The sequence below is a fragment of the Notolepis coatsorum genome (assembly GCF_963971535.1).
Source record: "Notolepis coatsorum genome assembly, chromosome: 9".
NCBI classification, from domain to species: domain Eukaryota; kingdom Metazoa; phylum Chordata; class Actinopteri; order Aulopiformes; family Paralepididae; genus Notolepis; species Notolepis coatsorum.
In genome coordinates this window covers 74,363,605-74,388,619 of record NC_140173.1, presented here as the reverse complement: position 1 = coordinate 74,388,619, position 25,015 = coordinate 74,363,605, and the positions used below count along the sequence as shown (strand labels likewise).

General features: G+C 45.1%; 1 protein-coding gene across 5 annotated transcripts in view; it reads right to left on the bottom strand.

The window, feature by feature from the left end:
* Nucleotides 1-25,015, bottom strand: part of xpo1b (exportin 1 b) — a 49,027-nt gene that overhangs the window by 1,587 nt on the left and 22,425 nt on the right. For all 5 annotated transcript variants that reach the window (XM_084321044.1, XM_084321043.1, XM_084321045.1 and 2 more), the window contains 11 exons: nucleotides 23,982-24,163; nucleotides 23,200-23,356; nucleotides 22,421-22,584; nucleotides 21,775-21,909; nucleotides 20,498-20,681; nucleotides 19,901-20,007; nucleotides 18,399-18,593; nucleotides 17,269-17,437; nucleotides 16,915-17,049; nucleotides 15,360-15,519; nucleotides 14,143-14,239 (listed from right to left, as the gene is read on the bottom strand). In XM_084321044.1, coding sequence (XP_084177170.1) covers nucleotides 14,143-14,239; nucleotides 15,360-15,519; nucleotides 16,915-17,049; nucleotides 17,269-17,437; nucleotides 18,399-18,593; nucleotides 19,901-20,007; nucleotides 20,498-20,681; nucleotides 21,775-21,909; nucleotides 22,421-22,584; nucleotides 23,200-23,356; nucleotides 23,982-24,163 — 1,685 coding nt within the window. The remainder of the gene's footprint in view (nucleotides 1-14,142; nucleotides 14,240-15,359; nucleotides 15,520-16,914; nucleotides 17,050-17,268; nucleotides 17,438-18,398; nucleotides 18,594-19,900; nucleotides 20,008-20,497; nucleotides 20,682-21,774; nucleotides 21,910-22,420; nucleotides 22,585-23,199; nucleotides 23,357-23,981; nucleotides 24,164-25,015) is intronic.

Genomic DNA, 25,015 nt, shown 5'->3' with positions numbered 1-25,015 from the left:
GCCAACAACGAGTAAACTTGTTGTGATCGTTATTTCTTTTATTCGCTATTGGCATTCATAATTCATCCAGGAAGCCTCCGGGAGCCAGCTGGACCCTGTCTGATATTGCAACGCCTCAATACCGCCGCCTGGTGGATTTCGGGCGAGTTACACTCCACTCTAAACCGGAAGTGGCGCTCGGTGCATCGGGGGAAAAAGCTCCGCCAGAGATATGTTGTCACGTGGATCAATATACACACCTCGAGTGCATTGGATCGCTTTCGAGACGCTCGATTGTCAATTTATTTCATTGCAATCTGTCCGATCAACGTATGGTGTCTTACTAAAGAAAGCCGTTAGTGACAATCAAGGAATCATAAACGCCCCCCCCCCCCCCCCCCCCTTTCCTTCACGCATGATGGAGCATAATGTATAGCGATCATATGCATTTGAATTTTTTTTATATAGCGTGTATAGGGACGAAACGCCAATCGATAATGTATAATACGCGTCGGGGCCTATAACGCGTGTTCTAGGAATGACTGCTATACAGTCTAAAAACATACGTTTCTTTTCCTTCTTTTTTTAACTTTATTTTACCAGGTAGTCACTTGAGATCAAATATCTCTTTTTCGAGCAAGACCTGGCCTCTCGACGGTACTAACACGGCAATGTATGAAAGAAAATATATATATAACATTCCCACATCCGGAACGATAGATACCCGATGTTGAATGGGCCTTAGTAATGTCGATATAGTTATAATATTTAAAAAGTTATAGCCCTGCAAAGAAGGTGAGCCACTCCATAGGGTTACAGCACTGGCAGAGAGTGGTAAAGATGGGCATACTGCACGGCACCCAATGTGTTAAGAGGATGGCCCACACACATGTACGGTAATACTGCCCTACATTAACAGAGTCCCATCGCAACGCACTGTCTTCCCCACACACACATCCAACCACACAAACAAACAAATGTACTGTGACATTTACCTACACAGACTGAGCAGAACTACTCCGTCTCCCTCCCCTCCCCCTCAGACACACAATACACAGAGCTTCTCCAACAATGAGCGAGCATGCCACACACAGACCCTCCATGTACTTAAAGGGAAGTCCTCTCCATGTAGGAAAACGTTATTTATGGCAATAGTGGCTCAGCAGCCAACTATGTAGCTGGTGATAACGTCTCCTCTGCGGGGGAGAGGAATGGACAGACGTCGCCCTCCTATCACTGGCAATAGACAACAAGCCAGAGGCAGGCAGGGTCTTAGATTAGCCACTGGGTGTTTAACTACAGATGTAACAATACTAGACCTCCCACGCTGCACCGTTCCTCCAGACCCAGAGAGGAACTGTTTGGAAAATGAACGTTTTATATCTTTCCCTAGCTGTTGATGATGCAGAAGAAATCTTTTGGCAATTAATTTCAAGTTATATTTGAGTAAGAATAAGCTATAGTAGAGCGGCCACCCGCAGTACTAATACAGTACAGATAAACTATTAACTCATTCAGAGCCACACCCTTATGACCATATTAGGGCTAGCGTGCCAACACTGAAGTCAATGGGAGGACGGGAACATTTTAGGGATGCACGATAATTATCGGGCCGATATCAGCAATTATGATGTCATCCCAATAAACCCGATAACGTTATTAATAGCTCCGATAATATAATATATTTTTTGGTAAAAAAAATGCGGTGTGGGTGAATTGGGATGAAGGGCGTTTATTTTGACTGTAGGCTCCTCCCGTTTTGCCAGTACTGTGGTACGACTGATAGCGTGTGGTTTAGGAAGAGGGCGTTTTACACAAATCCAGTGCTCCCTTTCTTGGCTGTGACGTAGCCACGTAAGTTTCTGAAGCAGCGCGGATGTAAACAAAGATGGCGTCGGTAGTGTGGAATAGTTTCAGAGGAAAAAAGTTTGCTTGCTATTTGTAACAAATGCAATGCAGAAGTTCCACGAGGAGGGAAAAGGGCAACAACTTATAATACATCCAACCTAACAAGTCACCAGCTCTTTAGTGGAATACACAAAACACGTTGTCATTTTTCGGCTGATTTATGAATCGTTTTCAAATAAACGCTAGATTATCGATAGTATATATGTACTTATGCACGCTAGAGAAGCGGGCTGAAAAATCGATTATCCATGCCGTGGTCAGAGCTAACGTTACGCACACACACACGCTGCGATGGCGGAGAAAAAAACATCCGATTAACCCAAGACTAGTAAAATAGAGTCCTTACCTCACATCAGATGTTCTGCAAAAAGATTAATCCAATTCCTGATCGCCATTCCAAATATTGATTGCGTTTATTGATCCAACGTTATAGCACCAAAACACATAATCGACGCTGCTCCGAGCCTCCCCAGTGAATGTGGTAACAGCTACTGCTTGCCCGAGAAGGGAAACCCCGGGACCGGAGTTTTTTTCTACCACCCAATCCAATGATGTGCAATACCATCCGGGAGACGATAGGCGGCGATATTTGCCCTTTTCGAGCTCAGACCCATTCCCAATGATAACGTCAGGCTGGATGGATGAAAAATTTATGGATATTGCTAATAAAAGAAATAACGATTAAATCCTGAGTTTTCTCGGGTCTTGGCACTCAACGCATGGCGAGTTAACCCAACTAATCTCGTGGTTGGCACTGAATGGGTTAATTATTATAGAAAGGTCAAGTCAGGCGAGTGAAGCTCAGCGGCAGGATTTAACCCACAGTCCACCGAGCATCAGTACCCCGGCTGAAAGTAATTCAAGCACATCAGAGAACTTGGAACCAAGTCACTTGCAATCTTTGGAGCTGCAAAATGACCATCGAGGGGTAAAAGCAGAGGGGGGCACACCTGGGACGCCAGGTGTTGCCGTTGAGCCCTTCGGAGGTGTCGTGGGCCTGTCAACGAAACACCAATGAAGGAGGGTGCCCACCTGAAGACCCCAGTGAAGCTTTTACCACTACCCCATTCAAAAAAGTGCTGATTATCTAAGGGATTGTAATATCTAGTCCTATAAGCTCAACTATAATAAAAATTATAATTATAATAAAAAAACGTCTCCATTCTCCATTCATTGCATACAACATCCACACGCTCACTTTAACCTCATAGCGTGCACTGGCACGTATACGTGCCGTTTTGCCCTTGCAAAAGTCACAGCACTTTGCGGGCGTCTAGCGGCTCGGGCTGCATTTTCCGCAAAACATAATATACCGTTCGAAAGATCTATTTGTTGCCATTCGAACGCCACCTCACTCGACCAATTCCGTGCCTCGGTTCTCGAGTTACATGACGATATGTCAGGTGAGCATCTTTTTACGTGCCGCGCGTCAGATGACCACCCCGGACTCCAGACTAGTGTTGTCAAAAATATCGAAAAATCGATACATATAGATTCTGAATATTTAAAACGGTTTCGATACTCATTTCCCGCAATATCGATTCTTTCTGCAGTATCGATACCAGCTGGCTTGCTCGCAGTCTTCTACCGCAAGTTGTTGACAGACACACGCTGCTGCAGAGCACGCTTGCACCTCCTCCTCCCCCTGAGAGACCCGTCTTCAGTGTATTCTTGTCAACAAAGCATTAAACATTAAACCATTAACTTTAGTTTAATACATGAGACGTTGTCTACTGATGGCTCATAATATCAACAGCTGATTCGTTGTTAGTAACGTTACAGCTATTAGCTAACGTTAGCTAATCTTCTTCCGTTAGCTTATGCTAGCTAGCTGGCCACCTTATAATTCACAATATAATTACTTCATGGAAACGGAGTAACGTTAACGTTATGTCAAGTTCATACTACACTACATATTATGAATTCGACATAACGTTAGCGTTACCCCGTTTCCATGAAGTGTTTAATTAGCAGCAATCTTGTTGAAAATGTAACGCTAATGCTCCGAGCATAGCTCTGCAAACCGGAAATCGGAAGCCTTCATTAAATTGTTGTAGTCATATTGTAGTCTTTTAGTCTCATTAACTAAAATATTTTAATCAAATAAAAAGCAGCAGCACTATTGCATAACTGAGTCATGTTTGCTATGTATTTCTTTCTTTAGGGGAGTAGGACATTTGTTTCACAGTTTTAGCATGATGTTTTATAGATGGCTAGGTTAAAGTTATCGTATCGAAGTTCGAAATTCCAGTATCGTGACAACACTACTCCAGACACTCCAGAACTGCCAATCATCCGCTGATGGTGAAAATGATTGATCAGCGTTGTAGCCAACGAGTGTGCGCTTCCAACGATCCCCCACGTGGGGGGGTGCAAATACAGGAAGTAGGTGAAAGTTGACGAGCGAGTGAATCACAATTCAGAACGCACGGCGGTGGACAAGGAAATGGATTTTGGAACGCTTTTCTTTTTTGGCGCACGGTTTACTCGAACCTCTCTAAGACCCATTACTGAACGGATCTTTATAAAATTTGGATCTGTACTACATAAGACTTCAGGCTATATTGTTTTCCCGCTTATACCTCTATGCTGGAATATTGGAATATAGAATCTTGCAACCACGACATACAAATGTGAGTACACAAGTTCAACTCAAGTTCAGACCTGTTACTCTATTTCATTAGCACTAAAAGTGATTTTCCTTTTTTGCATTAGTAACTTCAGAATGTTATCTTTCAAAAGAGACCAGGCTCATGCATGTACTATAAGTATAAAGCTATGCTTTGCAAAAAAGGTATGCAGTCCTCAAGTTCAAGAAAAAAAAATTGCCACTTTTCTGGGTGCCTGTTAACACTTTGACTGCCGGGACACGTCTTTTCACGTCTTTGCTGGCCATGCTAAAGTTGCCGGGGGACGCTGTACAGCGTCCTTATATCAATATTTCAAAAATCTGCGATCGGATTCATATTCCCCCTCCGCTGGCCTGAGATCCACCAGCAGGACCCACTGAGCTCTCTGGCGGTTCAGGAGCGCCATCTGGTGGCCGATCGGCGCAATCGCCACACAGGATTTTGAATAGAGGTTGTCATGACGACCGTAGTACTTCCGGGCGCTCGCTATGGTTCATGGGACTCTGGCTCGTCACGCTACACGGTGATCGATTGGCAATAACTCGATAAACAACATGATTTGGACGTATATACCATTATACAAGCTGGAGATGGACCGGGTAAAAATATATCCCATAATGATAAAATTTCTACTCGACGATGATCGCCCAACGGCGCGCGGAGACTGGGGTGAGTTTTAGCGTGTAACGTTACCGTCTTCGATACTAACTCAGGGATTAAAGCAAAAAAAAATCTCCTGACTGAACTTTTTTTCTGGCCAAGTCATATTCTTATTTTAACCTCTACTGTATTTTTTTTTAATAGTGTTAGCGTTTTAAGGGAGCCTACTTGTAGAGCGAGCCTACTGTCCTGACTGTGACTATAGACCCTACTGTTGTGTGCTGGAGAGCGTGAATGCAAGTCTTGTGGCTAGCTTCTGATTGATGGCGAGCTAGCACCCCTCCCCACTTTGAACCATGAACTAAACGGCTTGTTATCATACAAACAAGGGACTAAACACGTTTCGCAATTATGCCACAACAACAATGGACAGTCTCCTCCCCACCGTTTGTATATATTTATTTACCACCCACTCACTCACCCCCTCCTAATGTACAGTCTCCTCCTCATTATATGTATATATTTACTGTTAGGATCTCTGGGTAACAGTACTGTATATTTGCATATCGTATATGTGACAAAATGTAACAGTACTATTACTATATACCTGTAAGGCATGTATGTCCCTATGTCATAAATGTCATGTATGTTGTGTATGTCATAAATGTCACTATGAATTGAAAATGGGGGACCCTGATGATGTAAACAAGACAAACGCCTTTCTCTGGTCTACATCCCCTTAACAATTGTGTGTATTGCTACTGGATTTACAAGATCCAGAGTGAATGAATGAATGAAAACTTTATTTAATACACGAGACCCTCTTCTTGGGACCAAGTAAGGTTGTCGATAATCCAATGTATAGTTACAACCCCCCCCCATCCCACCCAACCACATCCAATGTACAGTTTCTTCGTCAAATGTATATACTCTTTTTAGACTATTTTTGTATCACAAACAATAGGCTACTATATTTGTAAATCTGGTATGTCATAAATGTATAGATGTAGCAGTATTGTCTATCTGTATGTCATGTGTGTCATATATGTTATGATGAACTGAAAATGGGGGACCCTGATGTAAACAAGACGAAAGTCTTTCTCTGGTCTGCATCCCCTTAACAATTGTGTGTATTGAGCTGTACTGTACCCATTCTGCAATCTGTTAATAACAATCAATCAATATTTAACAGATTGCAGAATGGGTACAATACAGTACAGCTCAATACACACAATTGTTAAGGGGATGCAGACCAGAGAAAGACGTTCGTCTTGTTTACATCAGGGTCCCCCGTTTTCAATTCATAGTGACATACATGACATACAGGTATATAGTAATGTTACATTTGTGACATATATGATATGCAAATATACAGTACTGTTACCCAGAGATCTCCCGGACAAATGGGAGAAAGACGTTTATTGAGCTTAAAAACAATTGATAACGCAAATAACGTTCTGATTAACAAAGTCATTCGTTTTGTGGCATTAACGTTATCTAGATTTATCAACATTCATACATTTATCAGAAAGCGAGCGGCGCAAGCACACACACGAAACACCAACAACAACAACAACGACAACAACACACTGCTTGTCGCGTAAATAACGTTCTGATTAACAAAAGGCATTCGTTTTGTGGCATTCACATTACCTAGATGTATCAATAGCAATAGTAATATATATGTTTCTTTAGACTAGAATAAGTCAAATGAACTTACGGTCTCGTAAAAGTTGCCGCATGTTGTTGATGAGTCAAGTTTACTCGCGAGTAGAGCTAGACGCTAGAGAGTCTCAAAATGGGCGCTTCCCATTGGTGCTGAGCACAGCGGAGGCGGGTGAAAGGGCTGTAAACTCAGAACAATCTCGCCTTCTGGTTGGTTGCATTTGCCTGAGAATTTGCCGATTGCTCGCAAATGACTGTTTGGTGCGGCCGCGGTAGGGGAAAAAAGGATATTTGACGCCTTTGATTGGCTCAGGTTAAAATCCGTCACGACTCCGAATCAAATGACGGAATCTCCAAATCAAATGGACGGATATCCGTCCCAAGACGGAACGCTTTAATGCCTGCTAACTGCTATTATCAACATTTGACCCACATTAGATGATTGGTATAACGCTGCCCACAGAATTATAAACGCCCCCTCGCCCATCCGGTCAACATCAGATGACGTGTAGTAACTTCTAGAAGTACGTCTAGTTGGAATTTTTTATATCGCGCTGATTGCCATCAAACTGTATTTCATCATCAATATAATGCATTTGGGGCTATATATCACGTTCTGGAGAAAGCTGCAGAAAGAGATGAAAACATACTTATACATTAGACCATACTTTACTATGAATATGTGAATGAAAAAGTTTAACGTTGCTACACAATGAACAATACATATAGGACTTTGAATGGGCCCTAATAATGGCAATGTAGCAATAGAATTTAAAAAGTTATAGCCCTGCAAAGAAGGGGACTTTCTCCATAGACAAATAGCGCTGGCAATCTATGGTATATCATTAATTTAACCCAAGGCAACCAAAGTGTTAAGAGGTTAAAACACTTTTAAACATTATACCATATTTTATCTATTTATTCTTACACATTTGCACTACCTCCTCTTCTACCTCGTTTTCTCATTTTTGTACATTTCAGTTTTGTATACTGTATTGTATAGTGTTTGGTCTTGTACTCTTTTACGGTATGAAGCACAATCCCAGGAGGGTCAGGCAGAAACAAGCATTTCATTATATATTATTATATTATATTCTGGTGTCACATTGAGGGAGTCTCTCACTCCAGAGTTGAAGGGTCACAGGGGAGGAGATATAGGAGAGTGGTAGGTGTGTGTACAGCGGTGATTTTCTGAATGAATAAAGTAGGAAGTAACTGAAGGACCCGTCACGCGCGTTATTCTATCGCCTCTTCCTTCGACTTCCCACATTGGTGACCCTGATCGTTGGATTATTATTATTATGAGTAATAACGACAAACGCTGTTCCCCCCCGCTGCGGTGGCAGCTGCAGTGTCTGTCAAGCTGCCGGAGTTTTGGCAGCACGACACGGACCCATGGTTCCAACATGTTGAGGCTCAATTCCATGTGTCACAGTGGACGATACCAGATACTATCATGTAGTCGCGGCATTGGATGCACAAACCACCCGTCGCGTCATGGGATTTTTGCGAGACCCACCAGCCATGGGGAAATACGCCGCTCTCAAACAACAGCTGTTACGGCTGTTTCAGCTGTCAGATACGGAGCGGGCGGAGCGCCTGTTGTCACTGAACGGTTTAGGTGACAGTAAACCGACCGAGCTCATGGAGAACATGTCAGCTTCCACCTCCAGTACGCACTGCCTTGGCCAGCTCGCCGCTCGTGAGAGCCAAGGATTATCGGGGGATGGCAGAAGAAGCTGACAGAATATTGCTGGCAACCCGCCACTATAGCGTTACCGCTGCGCTGCCGGCGGGGGAGATGACGGGAGCTGCGGTATCGGATCGCCGGAGGGAGAATGAACTGTGTTTTTTTCATCAGCGTTATGGTGCCAAAGCCAGACGTTGTGAGCAGCCGTGCTCTTTTAGTGCCACGGCTCATGACCGCTACCCGCTGTCCCGCACATCCAGGACTTTTCTGTTCACCTGGCCGGGACCACCATTTTCTCCAAGGTGGATTTGGTGCGGGGCTACCACCAGGTGCCAGTCCATCCCAGAGACGTGCCCAAGACCGCCGTTATTACCCCGTTTGGACTTTGAGTTTTTAAGGATGCCTTTCGGACTCAGGGGGGCAGCGCAGACCTTCCAGCGGTTAATGGACTATGTGCTGCGAGGATTGTCATTTTTAGACGACATCCTGGTGGCCAGCACATCTGCTGAGGAGCATTGTTTGCACCTCCGACAGCTGTTTCAGCGGCTGAATGAACATGGGCTGATTGTGAATCCGGCCAAGTGTCAGTTTGGCCGGCCAGACATAGACTTCCTGGGCCATCACATCTCTTCACAGGGAGCTGTGCCTCTGCCCACCAAGGTGGAGGCGATCACTGCCTTCCCACTTCCTCGCACCATCAAGCCCCTACAGGAGTTCCTCGGTATGGTACATTTTTATAACCGATTCATACCAGGAGCGGCTCTCTTGATGCACCCCCTGTACAGGGCACTAAGGGGTAAGAAGGACAATCAGGAGGTGGACTGGTCCCCTGAGAGGGTCCAGGCATTTGATAGTGCTAAGGCTGCTCTCGCTAACGCTACTATGCTGGCACACCCATACCCGGCCACTCCAATAGCCCTCACGACCGATGCCTCGGACTATGCTGTGGGGGCGTGTGTGATCAGTGGGTGGCTGGCGCCTGGCAGCCTCTGGCCTTTTTCAGCAGGACACTGCGGGACAACGAGAGGAAATACAGCACGTTTGACAGGGAGCTGCTGGCCCTTTTCCTCGCCACGCGTCATTTTAGGTTCCTGTTGGAGGGCCGGGAGTTCACCGCTTTCGTGGACCACAAGCCTCTGACCTTTGCCATGGCTAAGACCACGGAACCATGGTCAGCACGGCAGCAGCGCCAACTGTCCGCCATTTCGGAATTCACCACGGACCTGCAGCATGTGGCGGGCAAGGACAACCTGGTGGCTGACTGCCTCTCCAGAGTGCGGGTCAACACTGTGCACCTGGGTGTGGACTACGCAGCCATGGCAGTTGACCAGTGCACGGACATGGACATCCAGGCATTCAGGACGGCCACGACAGGACTGAGATTGGAGGATGTGGTGTTCCAGGACAGTAAGACCACGCTCGTCTGCAATGTCTCCACCGGCCGACGGTCCCCGCTGGCTGGCGCCGCCGCATTTACGATGCTATACATGCTTTGTCGCACCCGGGGGTGAAGGCATCAGTAAAGCTGGTGGGGGCTAGGTTCGTCTGGCCGGGCCTCAGGAAGGACGTCAAGGGGTGGGCAGCCTCTTGTGTAGCGTGCCAGCGCGCCAAGGTGCATCGGCACACTAAGGCCCCGCTGGGGCCATTTCTCATCCCGGAGAGACGTTTTGATCACGTCAACCTGGTGGGCCCGCTGCCCCCCTCCCAAGGGTTCACTCACCTACTGACCATGGTGGACAGGACCACCAGGTGGCCGGAGGCCGTGCCCCTGTCATCCACTACATCGGCGGACGTGGCTCGGGCGTTCATCTCCACCTGGGTGGCCCGTTTCGGTACCCCTGCGGATCTAACTTCGGACAGAGGGCCCCAGTTCACGTCAGAGCTGTGGAACGCCGTGGCGGAGAGTTTGGGGGTGAAACTCCACCGCACCGTGGCATACAACCCGCAGGCAAATGGTCTCTGTGAGCGTTTCCACCGCACTATGAAGGCTGCTCTCCGGGCGGCTCTTACGGACAGTAATTGGGTCGACCGTTTGCCGTGGGTCATGCTAGGCCTGCGCTCGGCCCCGAAGGAGGATCTGCAGTCATCTTCAGCTGAGCTTGTGTTGGGTCAGCCGCTGAGAGTCCCTGGGGAGTTCCTCCCAGGTGCCACAGCCCCCTGGTCAGCTGCGACTCATCGCTTGGCCATCGGAGACGCCACCAGCACTTTCGCTCCCGTGCCCGCACATCACTGTCTTCCCCTGTCCTACATCCCCAAGGACTTGATGTCAGCCCCGTACGTGTTCATCCGCCGCGATGCCCACCGTTCTCCACTCCAGGCTCCGTACGATGAGTCGCCTCCGGGTCGCCTCTATATTAAAAGCAGCCCAAGAGTCCTTCGGCGTTTCTCTGATTGGCCACGACGCCCATGTGACCGCGGCGCGCAGCAGAGCGGAAATAGGCTGCTGCCTCCGCGTCAAGAAAGACAGACAGGCATTCTATTGCCATGCTCTGCGACAAACCCTAACCAACTCCGAAACAATGCCTAAACTTAACCCAAACCTTAACCAACTCCGAAAGAATGCCTAAACTTAACCCTAACCTTAACCAACTCCGAAAGAATGCCTAAACTTAACCCTAACCTTAACCAACTCCGAAAGAATGCCTAAACTTAACCGGCGAAAGAATGCACGTTTATAGCAAGAGATGATAAATTTATGAAACGTATATATAAAAAAAAAAAAAAAATTTAAGTGATTCGAACTTGTCACCAACCGCACCGCAGGCTCCACAGCAAGGCGGCGAACGAGTTGAGCTAACCGTCGATGGCAAAACAGGGGGGATTACGGCTGCATAATGCCGCGGCCGCTCTGCCGTGGGGCGTGTCACGTGGGCGCCAATCAGAGAAACGCGGAAGGACTCTTGGGCTGCCTTTAAAGAATAGGCTTCCGGGTCCTGGAAGCGGGGCCCAAGAGCTTTATGGTGGACAGAGGGGGGCTTCAGGAGCGGATATCGGTGGACCGTTTGAAGCCTGCACACGTGGCCCCGGACGGGCCGGTGGAGCTGGCTCAGCTCCGACGGCGCGGCCGTCCACCCAACCCCACTCCTGCCGCAAGCTTGCGGCCCGTGTCTACCTCTACCCCGGCAGCCCCGGACTCTCCCCCAGTCCAGCCTCGCCGCCGGCGCGGACGGCCGCCTGCTCGTGCCCTTCCCCCCTGACTGTTAAGCGCAGTCGTTATGGTCGGGTCGTCAGGCCTCCTACGAGGGGCTGAGTACTTTGTTTTTTTTTGTATGTGTTGGGATTGCAGGGTATGTCTACTCTGGGTGTTCGGGGGGGGCCTGTGTGGTGTCACATTGAGGGAGTCTCTCACTCCAGAGTTGAAGGGTCACAGGGGAGGAGATATAGGAGAGTGGTAGGTGTGTGTATAGTAGGGCTGCAACGATTAGTCGACATAATCGACGACGTCGATTATAAAAAATCGTTGACGAGAAATTGTTGCGTCGATTAGTCATAAAAAAAAAAAAAAAAAAAAAAAAAATGTTGTGCACTACCTATCTTTGTGAGAGTGGCTTCTCAGAGTTCCAGACAACATCATAACATGATGATCCCATAGCAAATTTTGGACATTGAAAACATTGTTCCCCTGCAGGAGATGATGATCAGACTAGACACACAATACATTACACACGCACTCCTCTCACTCACACACAGCGATCAGAGTAAGACACACACATACACACTCCTCTCACTCACACACACAGCAATCAGAGTAAGACACACACACATACACACTCCTCTCACTCACACACAGCGATTAGAGTAAGACACACACACATTCACACTCCTCTCTCTCACACACAGCGATCAGAGTAAGACACACACACATTCACACTCCTCTCACTCACACACAGCGATCAGAGTAAGACACACACACATACACACTCCTCTCACTCACACACAGCGATCAGAGTAAGACACACACACATACACACTCCTCTCACTCACACACAGCGATCAGAGTAAGACACACACACATTCACACTCCTCTCACTCACACACAGCGATCAGAGTAAGACACACACACATACACACTCCTCTCACTCACACACAGCGATCAGAGTAAGACACACACACATTCACACTCCTCTCTCTCACACACAGCGATCAGAGTAAGACACACACATTCACACTCCTCTCACTCACAGCGATCAGAGTAAGACACACACACATACACAAATTACACAGTACACACCTCTCACTCACACAGCGATCAGAGTAAGACACACACACAAATTACACAGTACACACACTCCTCTCACTCACACAGCGATCAGAGTAAGACACACACACAAATTACACAGTACACACACTCCTCTCACTCACACAGCGATCAGAGTAAGACACACACACATACACACACACACGGACTCCTCTCACACACAGCAAACAAAAGTTATTTAAAGTACACTTCCACTTTAATTTGTATTATTTAATTTATTTATCTTGTTATGAGTGATTGCTGTATTGTTCTTCAAATACATTTTCATTTAAAGTGGCTTAAAGATCCAAATTCAAATGTTTCATGAGTCATTATTTTAATTTGCTATGGGATCATCATGTTATGATGTTGTAGTTTGGTCCTGACAAGAGTCTCAACGTCTGGGGTGATGGTAGACAAGCAACTCTGAGGTCATGCTCAATGTCCAATCTGTTCCTCTGCTCTGTCTTCAGCTGGACCAGAGCTGAGAAGCCACTTTCACAAAGATAGGTAATTATATAAAAAAAAAAAAAAAAAATGTTTGTTGTTGTTTAGATTGGTTTTCGATTAGTCGACTAATCGAAAAAATAATCGGCAGATTAGTCGACTACCAAATTAGTCATTAGTTGCAGCCCTAGTGTATAGCGGTGATTTTCTGAATGAATAAAGTAGGAAGTAACTGAAGGACCTGTCACACGCGTTATTGTATCGCCTCTTCCTTCGACTTCCCACAATATATCCATTTGGGCTGTGGGGGTGCTTAATGTCTGAAGGAGTCGACTGAAGGCTTCTTGTCCTCTGCGAAAGGATGCAATTGGTCCACTGATGGATACATCTAGTAGATATTTGTCTAGTAGTGTGTTCATTAGACGGGGGAAATCCTCTTTCAGTGCCTCTGTGCCCGTTTTCTTAGGCAGTTAGCCTCGCTGGTATGCACACTATTAGCGTTAGCCACGCTTCTAGGCCTCTTTGATTTTGGAAAGAATGATACAAAAATATATATATATATATACACACAGGTGCAGCTCAATAAATTTGAATATCGTGGGAAAGTTATTTTATTTCAGTAATTCAATTCAAAAAGCGAAACTTAGATTATATTCATTACACACAAAGTGAAATATTTCAAGCCTTTGTTTTAATTTAGATGATTATTTTATGGCTTACAGCTCATGAAAGCCCAAAATTCAGTATTTTTTGAAAAAAAAAAAAAATTATATAGAAATGTCGGCCTTCTGAAAAGTATGTTCATGTATGTTCACTCAGTACTTGGTTGGGGCTTGGTTTTTTTTTCTTCTTTTTTTTTGCATTCGGCTAAGGTTGGTAGTCGACTACGGCTCCTTTTGATCGATTAGTCGAGGTCAGCCCTAGCACCTTATATACAAATAAAACAAAACTTGAAAACGTTGTCGTCTGGAGTATGTAAGCCTCACCTTGATCTGGACCAGGAAGTCCCGAAGGTGCTCCTTGAAGGCAGGAATGTCCTGGTTTAAGCTGAACAGCCCCGTCACAAACACCTTCACCTGGGCACTGAGAGAGACAAGAGGCACACAAGCTCTTAAAGGTGCTGGAAGTGGTATCAAGAGGCACACAAGCTCTTAAAGGTGCTGGAAGTGGTATCAAGAGGCACACAAGCTCTTAAAGGTGCTCTACATTCCGACAGCCATCACTGATACAGACATGTTTGGTCAGTAACATGGGTCTCCCAGTCCATCCGCTCTGCAGTAAACAGATCATACATTTCCTGGTATCCCATTCCCACTTTATCCAGTCAGGAGAGAAAGAGAGATCTCCACACAGCAAAACATTTCTAAAAATAAGAAATAAAAACTAGTTTTAAGCAAATATGTACAAATTTGGCTTGGCAAGATTTCCTGAAATAAGTAAATATATCTAGGGTTCTTTCTCCTGATTGGATAAAGTGGGAAAGGGATACCAGAAATTTTATTTTGGTATGACCAGACAATTTATATCAGTGATGGCTGTTGTAATGTAGAGCTATTTAACCTATTAAGCCCTAGCCCTATTTTCTGAAAATCCGCCTAGAAATACATACCTAAGTAAATGGAAGATTGCTCCACTTCTACAAGGTCCATTTGCATATTCTTCTATGACATCTATGGATCTCAGGGAATGTATCCCCAGTGTCATAAATATTGTGTATGTTACTAGGCTTGAGTAAATTGTAATAAACCAAAGGAGAATATCAATTCTATTTTATCTTTTTTCATCTTTGACGGTGAATAACACCATGCTAAAATTTACCAGACACTTCCTCCCGTCAATATGTGCCGGTTTCCGACTCAATACCCTGAGATTTCTATAATCTTATATTTCACTAATAACAGTTAAAATCGTTGATAAACAAACGTACCGGTAATGCTGAAAATATACACCTTGACTGCTGTTTTGACAGGGTTAGGGTCTTTACTATTGGCTACATTTGAAGAAAAAAAAACGCAACATTAATTCATACATTCTGTAGAGATGGATTTATGGCGCGATGTCATTTGCGGTCCAGTTCCAGACCGCTCGGGCTTAAGAGGTTAACATGTATTCTAACAGAAATACAACCTTCAGCACCTTTAAGCAACTATTATTCCTCATTCACAAACAGACAGAAAATGGTACTGTGCGTGACCATACTCACTCTTGTAGGTGAGGGAAGGCCGTCTTGAGCAGGTTGGCCACGTACTCCTGGATGAAGACCTGGTTGTTGGCAGGGCTTGCCGGGTTGAGCGCCATGGTGATCTTTCCCTCCTCCACCAGATTGAACATATAGGCCAGTATGGAGGCGTGCATGGTTAGACCTGGAGGACGGACACATCTTAGATCACTTCTAACAGGACATCTTTATCCCTGGAGGACGGACACATCTTAGATCACTTCTAACAGGACATCTTTATCCCTGGAGGATGGACATATCTTAGATCACTTCTAACAGGACATCTTTATGCATAGGCTTTTCATTTAGTTATTTATTTATTTATTAAAATGTTCCATCAATACGTTCGCGTGTTATACCGTGGTGAATATAAGTATAGTTTTAGAGTGATCCTGTCTAATCCCAGAAAACGACGATATGCAGCAAAACGTGAATTTCACTAAAAGCGTTGCCGTTTCTCGCCTGGACACGCTACTATTTCCAAATCAAATGTGTATAATAGGTATTATGTTTCATCATGAATGCATGAAAGGGGGGGGGGGGTTTGATGCTTTGATCATCACCACCAACGGCATACATTGTGGAGTAACGTTACACACACACGTTGCGATCGAGGTCAAATCATGGTTGGATCAAAGCAGGATTGCTATCATTTAGTCCTTACCTTTACTAAGGGTACCCCAAAAAGAATATTCCAATTGTCTGATCGCGAGTCCAAGTACCGGTGTCCATCGTGTCGCCAACATAATCCACCACAACAGATGCATCGGAGGCATTTGACGCTTCTCAATGCGATCGGGATACCCTTCCGCCTCGCCCGACAAAGAAAAGTATGCCCGAAGACATTTGATCAACAGGCCAAGATATAATGTTTCAAAGGGTGCTCGACACTGCCACCTGGGTGGATGCGGCCGGTATTGCACTTTGGCATTCTCAGGATGATTCCCCATGTTAACCCCGAGTCTGTGTGCCTGTAATGAATGTAAATATTGAATAAAAGAAATAACGATGAAAACCCGACTATCCTCGGGTCTGGCGTCCAAAGAGTTAATAATACAGACAGTCAAAACAAAAGAAATGTAAGATTTTGTAAGGGGAGCTGTCAGCTGAGGTGTGTGTGTGTGCGCGTATATGTATACCAAGCAGTTGACATGTGTGCTATCAATACTTAGTCAGACAACATTATAAACTGAACGTGTCTGCGTGGACAGCAGAGCTTAGATCTGTGCAGCAGAGAGTAGCTTAAGTTTCACTTTCCCTTCTAGAGTCCATTTAACTTGACGTGAAGCAGAAAAAGGCTCTAGAGACAGGTCACACAATGATGGCCGAGTATTTGGCATTTATTTCAGATTTAAACCCTGCAGTAGCTCGACTGGAGAGAAGCTAGAGGACCGGTCCAGAAAAATTATTTGTGCGCAATGCGTTAAATAACAGCTATATTGATCCATCAATGAACTGATTGATCATGGGAAATTTCACAATTTCACATCACGCGGGCAACCTTACTGGTTATGTGCGTGCATGTGTGTGTTGACCTCACCAGCCGTGTGTGACGTGTCAGTGACCACAGAGAAGATGTGTTGCAGGATGTCACAGAAGTACGTCTGGTAAAAGCTCTGTGCTGCTGCCTCCTCCTGGGCCACGTTCTGGAGTAGTGTGTACAGAATCTGCAGACCTGGGAGGACACATTATACACCACAAACAATATTCACGATCTCCACCTATAAACATGCTGTTAAATCAGTCAATTTTTCCAAGAATCCACAACAATTAAATTACATTACTTTTTCTTTTTTTATAAAAAGGAACTTGCAGATCCAAGTGTTCACAGATTTTGTCTTTCCTTTTGTTTAACAAGGGATTTTGTGTGTGTATCCATCCCAGACAAGCTAACCTGTGTCAGCCACATTCCTCATGGTGTGTTTGAAGGCCCAGATGATGGAGTCCAGCACCAGTTTGAACTGGGCAGGGGGGATGGCCAGGAATGCAGGGAAACAGTGGGAGTTGACGGCCTGGAGCAGGTAGAAGAAGTGGGTCCGGTGCTCCGGGTACTCCTCAAAGTTCTGTTAGCACACAGAGGAGGGAGGTTAACCCCTTCCCTACCACACTACAGATGGCTAACCCTTTCACTACCACACTACATGAGGTTAACCCTTTCACTACCACACTACAGGAGGTTAACCCTTTCACTATCACACTACAGATGGTTAACCTCTCCTCATCTTCTGTCAGTCTCTTTCCTCTCTTCTCAGCCTCTTTCCTCCTCCTCTTTTCTCTGCCTCTTTCCTCAGCCTATTTCCTCTCATCTTCTCTGTCTCTTTCCGCTCTTCTCTCAGCCTCTTTCCTCCTCTTTTCTCAGCCTCTCTCATCTTCTTTCCTCCCCTATTCTCTCATCCTTTCCCCTCTTCCCTCCTCTTTTATCATCCTTTCCTCACATCTTCTCTTTTCTCAGCCTCTTTCCTCTCTTCTCTTTTCTCAGCCTCTTTCCTCTCCTCTCAACCTCTTTCCTCTCTCAGCCTATTTCCTCTCTTCTCATTTTGATTGATTGAAAACTTTATTAACAAATTGCAGAATGGGTACAATACAGTACGGCTCAATACAAAACAAACTGCTTTCTCAGCCTATTTCCCCTTTTCTCAGCCTCTTTCTTCTTCTATTTTCTCTTCTCTCAACCCCTTTCCTCCTCCTTTCTCAGCATATTTCCTCTCTTCTCTTTCCTCCTCCTTTCTCAGCCTATTTCCTCTCTTCTCTTTTCTCAGCCTCTTTCCTCTCCTCTTCTCAATCTCTTTCCTCTCCTCCTTTCCTCTTTTCTCATCATCTTTCCTCTCCTATGACTTTATCTTTCCTACTCCTCTTTTCTCATCCTCTTCACTCCTCCTCTTTCCTCTTTTCTCATCCTCTTTCCTCTACTCCTTCTCTTATTGTCCATACTTTTTAATTATGGAAAGCTGACGGCACGGCCCTCCCATAAGGACTTCTATAGTGAAGGTTTAACTCTGGTGAGCCTCTCCACAACCTTTATACCTTGTTGATCATGTTGAGGGTGCACTCAAACACGGCGTCAAAGATCTGTGGGATCTCGCTGGTGATGTGGCCTCCCAGCTTGTTGACGATGGTGGCCATGGTACTGAGCACCTCAGGCTCCCGGGCGGCAGGGACGTTGCGCTGGTAGTCGATGAGGACGGCGTCCAGCAGCGGTGGAACGAAGTTCTCCCCCACCTGGAAGAGGGATTTGCAGGGATCAACACCAAGGACCGCAGAGGAGCCTGCCCCACCAGGGGTCCCAGGCCTCCCTCCAGGCCATTTACAATAACGTTTGTGGGCAAAGAGACAAAATAATAATTAGCAAAGAAATCGTCATTGCATCTCCCAAAAGTGATTGTTTGAAACAAAAGTGAATCAACATTGTGGTATAAGATGGTATAAGATACCAAAGCAAAACAAACGCTATCTTCCAGGAATCCCAATTGTCCTTCTGGGTGACTGCAGTACCAAATATCGTGATATGTACTTTTTCCACTTTTCATGAGGTTCAGATTTACACAAGTTAGGGCTGACCCCTATTAGTCGATTAGTCGACTAATCGGTCGAAAGGAGCCGTAGTCGACTGCCAACCTCTTAGTCGAATAAAAAAAAAAAAAAAAAAAAAAAAAAAAAAAAAAAAAAAAAGGGAAAATAATTTTTTTTAACTTTTTATTTATTTATTTTATCATTCTTTCCAAAAGAAAAAGAGGCCTAGAAGCGTGGCTAACGCTAATGGCACGCATACCAGAGAGGCTAACTGCCTACGAAAACAGGCACAGAGGCACTGAAAGAGGATTTCACCCATCTAATGAACACACTAGACTAGACAAATATCAAGATGTATCCATCAGTGGACCAATTGCATGCTTTTGCAGAGGACAAGAAGCCTTCAGTCGACTCCTTCAGACATTAAGCACCCCCCACAGCCCAAATGGAATGATAAAAAAAAAAATAATAATAATAATAATATTATACTTTTTCTTTTGTCGACTAATAGTCGACTAACGGCAAATTTTGGCCAATCATAGTCGACTATCCAAATCCTTAGTCGGGGACAGCCCTAACAAGTACACGTTGCATATGTATTTAATTTTATATATATATATAAAAAAAATAATAATATAAATGTCTTATCCATAGTTAAAACTATGAATTTGAATGACCCTCTTTAAATCACACCGCTGAATCAGAAAGTGGCCAGGCTTCAGAAAACTAATATTAAGTGGCGGTTGGATTTTTCACTGATGATCTGGGAGCCACATCCACTCTATGGTTGGATGCAGAGCCACGTCTGTCCTGTGGTTGGATGCAGAGCCACGTCTGTCCTGTGGTTGGATGCAGAGCCACGTCCACTCTGTGGTTGGATGCAGAGCCACGTCTGTCCTGTGGTTGGATGCAGAGCCACGTCTGTCCTGTGGTTGGATGCAGAGCCACGTCTGTCCTGTGGATGAGGTAAAAATACATGCTGCCACATTTCTCAGTATTACGGTGCTGTATCTCACCATCTGGGGGTCGTTTGAGCGGCTAACCCAGCCTGAGATCAGTTTCAGCGTCTCTCGTTTCACCGTCCTCATACTCCGGATCAGCGGCTGTTTCGTCACCATCTCCCCTGCAACACAGAAGGGATTTTACTCCATGTTTATTTGCCCAGGAAGGGCCGACTTAGCCGCTCTTCTTCAGAAATGCCATGATCACACTAGTATAGTTACATACATTCACACATTTGTACCAGTACAACCACAGTCGTCTACCGCTGGCCACTGAATGGCATCGAGCGGTTGATGGTGCCTTGCTCAAATGTTACAGTTTCACTTCTCTCGACAAGACTTTCCAAGCCAGACTGGGGAGTCAAACCAGCGACCCCCTAATTGCAAACACGCCCCTAATATCATGTGGGTTATGACCGATATACAGAAGGACGTGATACAGAAGGACGTGCTATATACGAGGCGAGCACACATTTGCGCTTTCAAATCCTCTCCATATTGTCTCACTAGTGTGGATTAACAGAGGCCATTGTTGGTGAACAATACAGATGCTGACACACACACACGGAATAACAACGATACAACTTTGACATGGGTGTAAAAGGCTCATACCGTTGGTCTGGATGGCAGCAGAGATGTTCTCACTGAGGCACTTGTATACGTTGAGCATGTCCAGGTAGATGCGTCCCAGCTGGATAACGAAGGGGTGTCCGACCGCCTTACAGGCCCGGACGTTGGTCTTCAGGATGCTGCCCAACTGCTTCACGGTCTCTGGGTCTTTCAGGATGTCCACGTTCTGAGGAGGAGGAGTGGAGCGGGAATGGGGCGAGTTAAGAGATCAAGACTGGAATCGAAAGAGAGATGTATTTCTTTCATGCAGTTCATTTGACAGTAGGGGTGTAACGGTACACAGAAGCCACGGTTCGGTACGTACCTCGGTATTGGGGTCACAGTTCGGTACGAGTTCGGTACAACAGAAAAAAATATTTATAATAATTATTATTAATATAATAATATTTTTCCATTTTATTTATATATTTTTTAACAACTTATCCTTGTGAAGTTTCAGTTTCACTTCTAGAGAGAATTTTACGAGACTGAATACTAGAGAACAGATGACATGTTACAACAATGGCAGAGGAATATTTGGATTTAAACACAGTAGCAGTTCAACTGGAGAGGAGCTCAGATGATCAGTCCGGAAAAGTATGTTTATTTTTTTTTATTTGATCAGCTGTGCCTGTGAGTCCGGCGAGGGAGAATGTTGGTGTGTTTGTTGGCGTGTGTGTGTGTCGGCGACGTGTGTGTGTGTCTTTCCATTGGTTTCATTTGGTTAACATTATTGGGCGAACAAGAAAACTAAACAAAACTGTTATGATCCTGCAGCTGTTCCAATGTAAATGTGCCTTCCTCCGTGCACTTTCGCCCGCTCTGAAGTCGGACTCGGTGTGCCCAGCCACGCGCGCTGTTCTCTCACGGAACCCGCGAGTGCCTGCATGTGCGACTGGTGTGTTTGCGCTGTGAGGCGTATTCTTCGTATGGCTGCACGTACCGCACCGTGACGGCCGTACCGTAAATTCCCGGGACGAATACATGTACCGTTACACCCCTATTTGACAGTATACAGTATGTAACCATCTCTGTTAATCCGTCATAGACGAGTACTTTTTTCTTTCCAAAGCATGGAAAACACCCTTCTAGTGCCAACCTAATCGCGGATACATGACGGACACATTATAGCAGAGACTATTCTAAAAGTTTATTTCCCGTTTGCTAATCTCGGCGTCAGACAGGAAATAAACGTGGGGCCCGAGCTGTTGCCCTAGCAACGCGAGTCGCGACTCCACTGAAAAGGTCTAGACGGTGTTATGACCCTCTGTGTGTCTCACCTTGGTGGCCTGCTGAATGATGCTGTCCCACACCTGGTTGGGCAGCAGCATGTACTTCTCTATCAGATGCTCCTGCACCGCCGGGTCCGTCTGGGCGCCGATCATGTAGCCCACCGCCTCATAGAAAGTGTGCACCTGGACGACAACAAAAACACAGGGTTCCCAGACATTGCAAAATGAAATTCAAGGACTTTTTTTTTTTTTAAAGTACTTTCCCAAGCACTATTTTTACGTCACTCGATGGATACAATTAACTTCTTGGCCTGCTTGCCAGCTAGAGCATCACACACACGAAGAAATGAGGGAAAGCAGTTGGAGCGTGCAAGACAGCGACTAGTCAGATTTGATTAAAACAGAACAAAAAAAAATTGCTTTCTTGATTCAGAACAATTTGATCATGGATGAACAAAACATTCAATGCGAATGGTTGATTTGAATTTCAAGGGATTTTTAAGCAGCTTGTTAAAAAATGGGCTGTTTTAAATTAATTCCAGGCCTTGATTTTTTATTTTTTTTCAACCACTTTAAGTTAAGCACTTCAAGGACCCTGTGCGAACCCTGACAACAACAACAACCATCGGCATACTATGGTTAACAGCGAGCTTTGTGACAGTGACTGTGTGTGTGTGTGTGTCTCAGCGCTGACCTGCTGTGGCTGCAGGTCACAGATGATGGTGTTGATGTTGTTGAGGATCTCGTCGATGAAGGGCATCACCTCGCCCACCTGCACTTGGACAAAGTGGCGCCGGCACTTCTGAGCAATCTTGATGAAGGTGTCGCAGGCCATGTCCTGTACGCCATCGTGGGTCTCTGGCGAGGCGAGGAGGCGGTGGTGGTACAGTGAGTTAATGGGACGTTGTATACATTCACCAACACACACACACACACACACACACAGTCACACACCACCATTCTCTGACCTATAGATGCTTTCAACTTGACAACAAACATTCTAAATGGACAGTTTGCTATATCAATAGCTGGCAGGATATAAACTTGGGTCCAAGCTGTTCCCTAGCAACGCAATTCCACTGCAACCGTCCCGTACCCTCTATCTTGTACCATCTCTATCCTGTACCCTCTCTATCCTGTACCCTCTCTATCTTGTACTCTCTATCTTGTACCCTCTCTATCTTGTACCCTCTATCTTGTACCCTCCATCTTGTACCCTCTCTATCCTGTACCCTCTATCTTGTACCCTCTCTATCTTGTACTCTATCTTGTACCCTCTCTATCCTGTACCCTCTCTATCTTGTACTCTCTATCTTGTACCCTCTATCTTGTACCCTCTCTATCTTGTACTCTCTATCTTGTACCCTCTCTATCCTGTACCCTCTCTATCTTGTACTCTCTATCTTGTACCCTCTATCTTGTACCCTCTCTATCCTGTACGCTCTCTATCCTGCACTCACATGTTCTCCTCACCATGCATGAACTCAAAGAGCTTGTTGACAACAGTCTTGAGGAACTTCCAGTGGGCACGGAGGAAGCGTGGATACTGGCCCACGATGTACATGATGTTGGAGGCTATAATGGCCTTGTTGTCCTTCCCCCTCTTCTGCTCACACAGTCCCAGCAGATCCTGAGACAAAGACACACAGTCAGTCAGAGGAACTGGCCACCGGCATGAAATGCAATGTCTATTTGTGTTTCATTAACTAGTGTACGTCAGTAAACAATCTAAATGTGAACCGGGCACCATTTCTGATCCCATTTATTTTCCTATAACATAATCTGTGAACATCATCAGTTATGTGAACATCGTCCTTTGACATTTCACAATGTCAAAGTATTCCTTTAAAGTTAGGTTTATATGGTGGTCATGCCACTTTGTCAGTGATCCTCAATCGCTACTCTTGCACTTGAAACTTGAATATGTTACGGGTCCTGGCCTTTCGAGTACAGCGCTTATTCACCTTATATGCGCCGCCCACTTCTGCCATAGTCCATTTATATCTAGTAGTTGAACTTCGAAAGACGCTAGCTAGTGTGGATATTCCCAAACAGAATACATAATTCATCTATAATCACAAAACTGTTTAGAAAATATAACGTTTAACTTTCAGTGTTTTTTTTCTCAAAATGTATTAACTTGGAAGATCACTATATCCCTTTCTAGATACAGTGTCCAGATGAAAGCTACACCGTATGTAGGAGGTTGAAATACAAATTTGCATGCTTGATGCCCAGACGCACGAGGTGAATACCTTGATAACAGTGACGAGGAACCTCTTCTCATCCTCCTCATGCATGGCCCCGCTGATGGAGCCGATGGCCCAGCACAACGTGTTGAGGTTCTTCCAGGACCACTCTGTGCCGTTCACCTGGTTGTGAAGCTTCTCGGTCATGATGCGCTCTGTGTCTGCGTAGTCGAGATGGGTCAGGTACACTGCGCGGTGGCAAAGAACAAAAGGTGTTCCGTTCGTGAGTTGCACATGGCATATCACCGTATATGACACCGTATATGGCATATAATGCGTATGTGCATTAGGGCTGAGCCCAAACGTTCAGACCTTAATTTGTTACGTTGGTACTCGAATCTTAATTAATGGGTTCGAACCTCCGCTTTTTTTTTTTTTTTTTTTTTTTTAATCTTTCATTTTTCGTTTTTTATTTATTTATTTATTTTACACGAAAAATATATATCAGAATATCACAGTACTATGTTGTGTTTACAATCATTTGAAAGTCACGCACGAACACAGACACAACACAGTCTAGTCAAGATGAGGAGGGGTCACCATCATACATTATCAGGAAATGAATCAATCATGCAAGAGAGAGAGAGAGAGAGAGAGAGAGAGAGAGAGAGAGAGAGAGAGAGAGAGAGAGAGAGGACTCACTCACACTCACCCGTCTTATTTCATAATACAACGTTTCTGAATGGACGTTTGGATTAAACCAAGTGTATGCACTAGGGCTGTACCGAATAGTTCGAAGCTTGATTCATAACGTTGACATTCACATTCTAAATCAACATTGTATTTTTCTTTTTCTATTCATGCTGTTTAACACATTATGCGCCAAGAACGAGTTAACTCGTTATTGCCTGCCAATCGAATAACGCCAACAACGAGTTAACTCGTTTTTATGATCGTTATTTCTTTTATTCGCTATATCTATTCATAATTCATGGCTGCAGCCTCTGCAGACCCTGGCGAATGTGTCTGAGCTGGCAGACGGTCAACACCGCCCTCTACTGCCTTGCAAAGCTATTGCACTCCATTTGAAACGGTCTGGT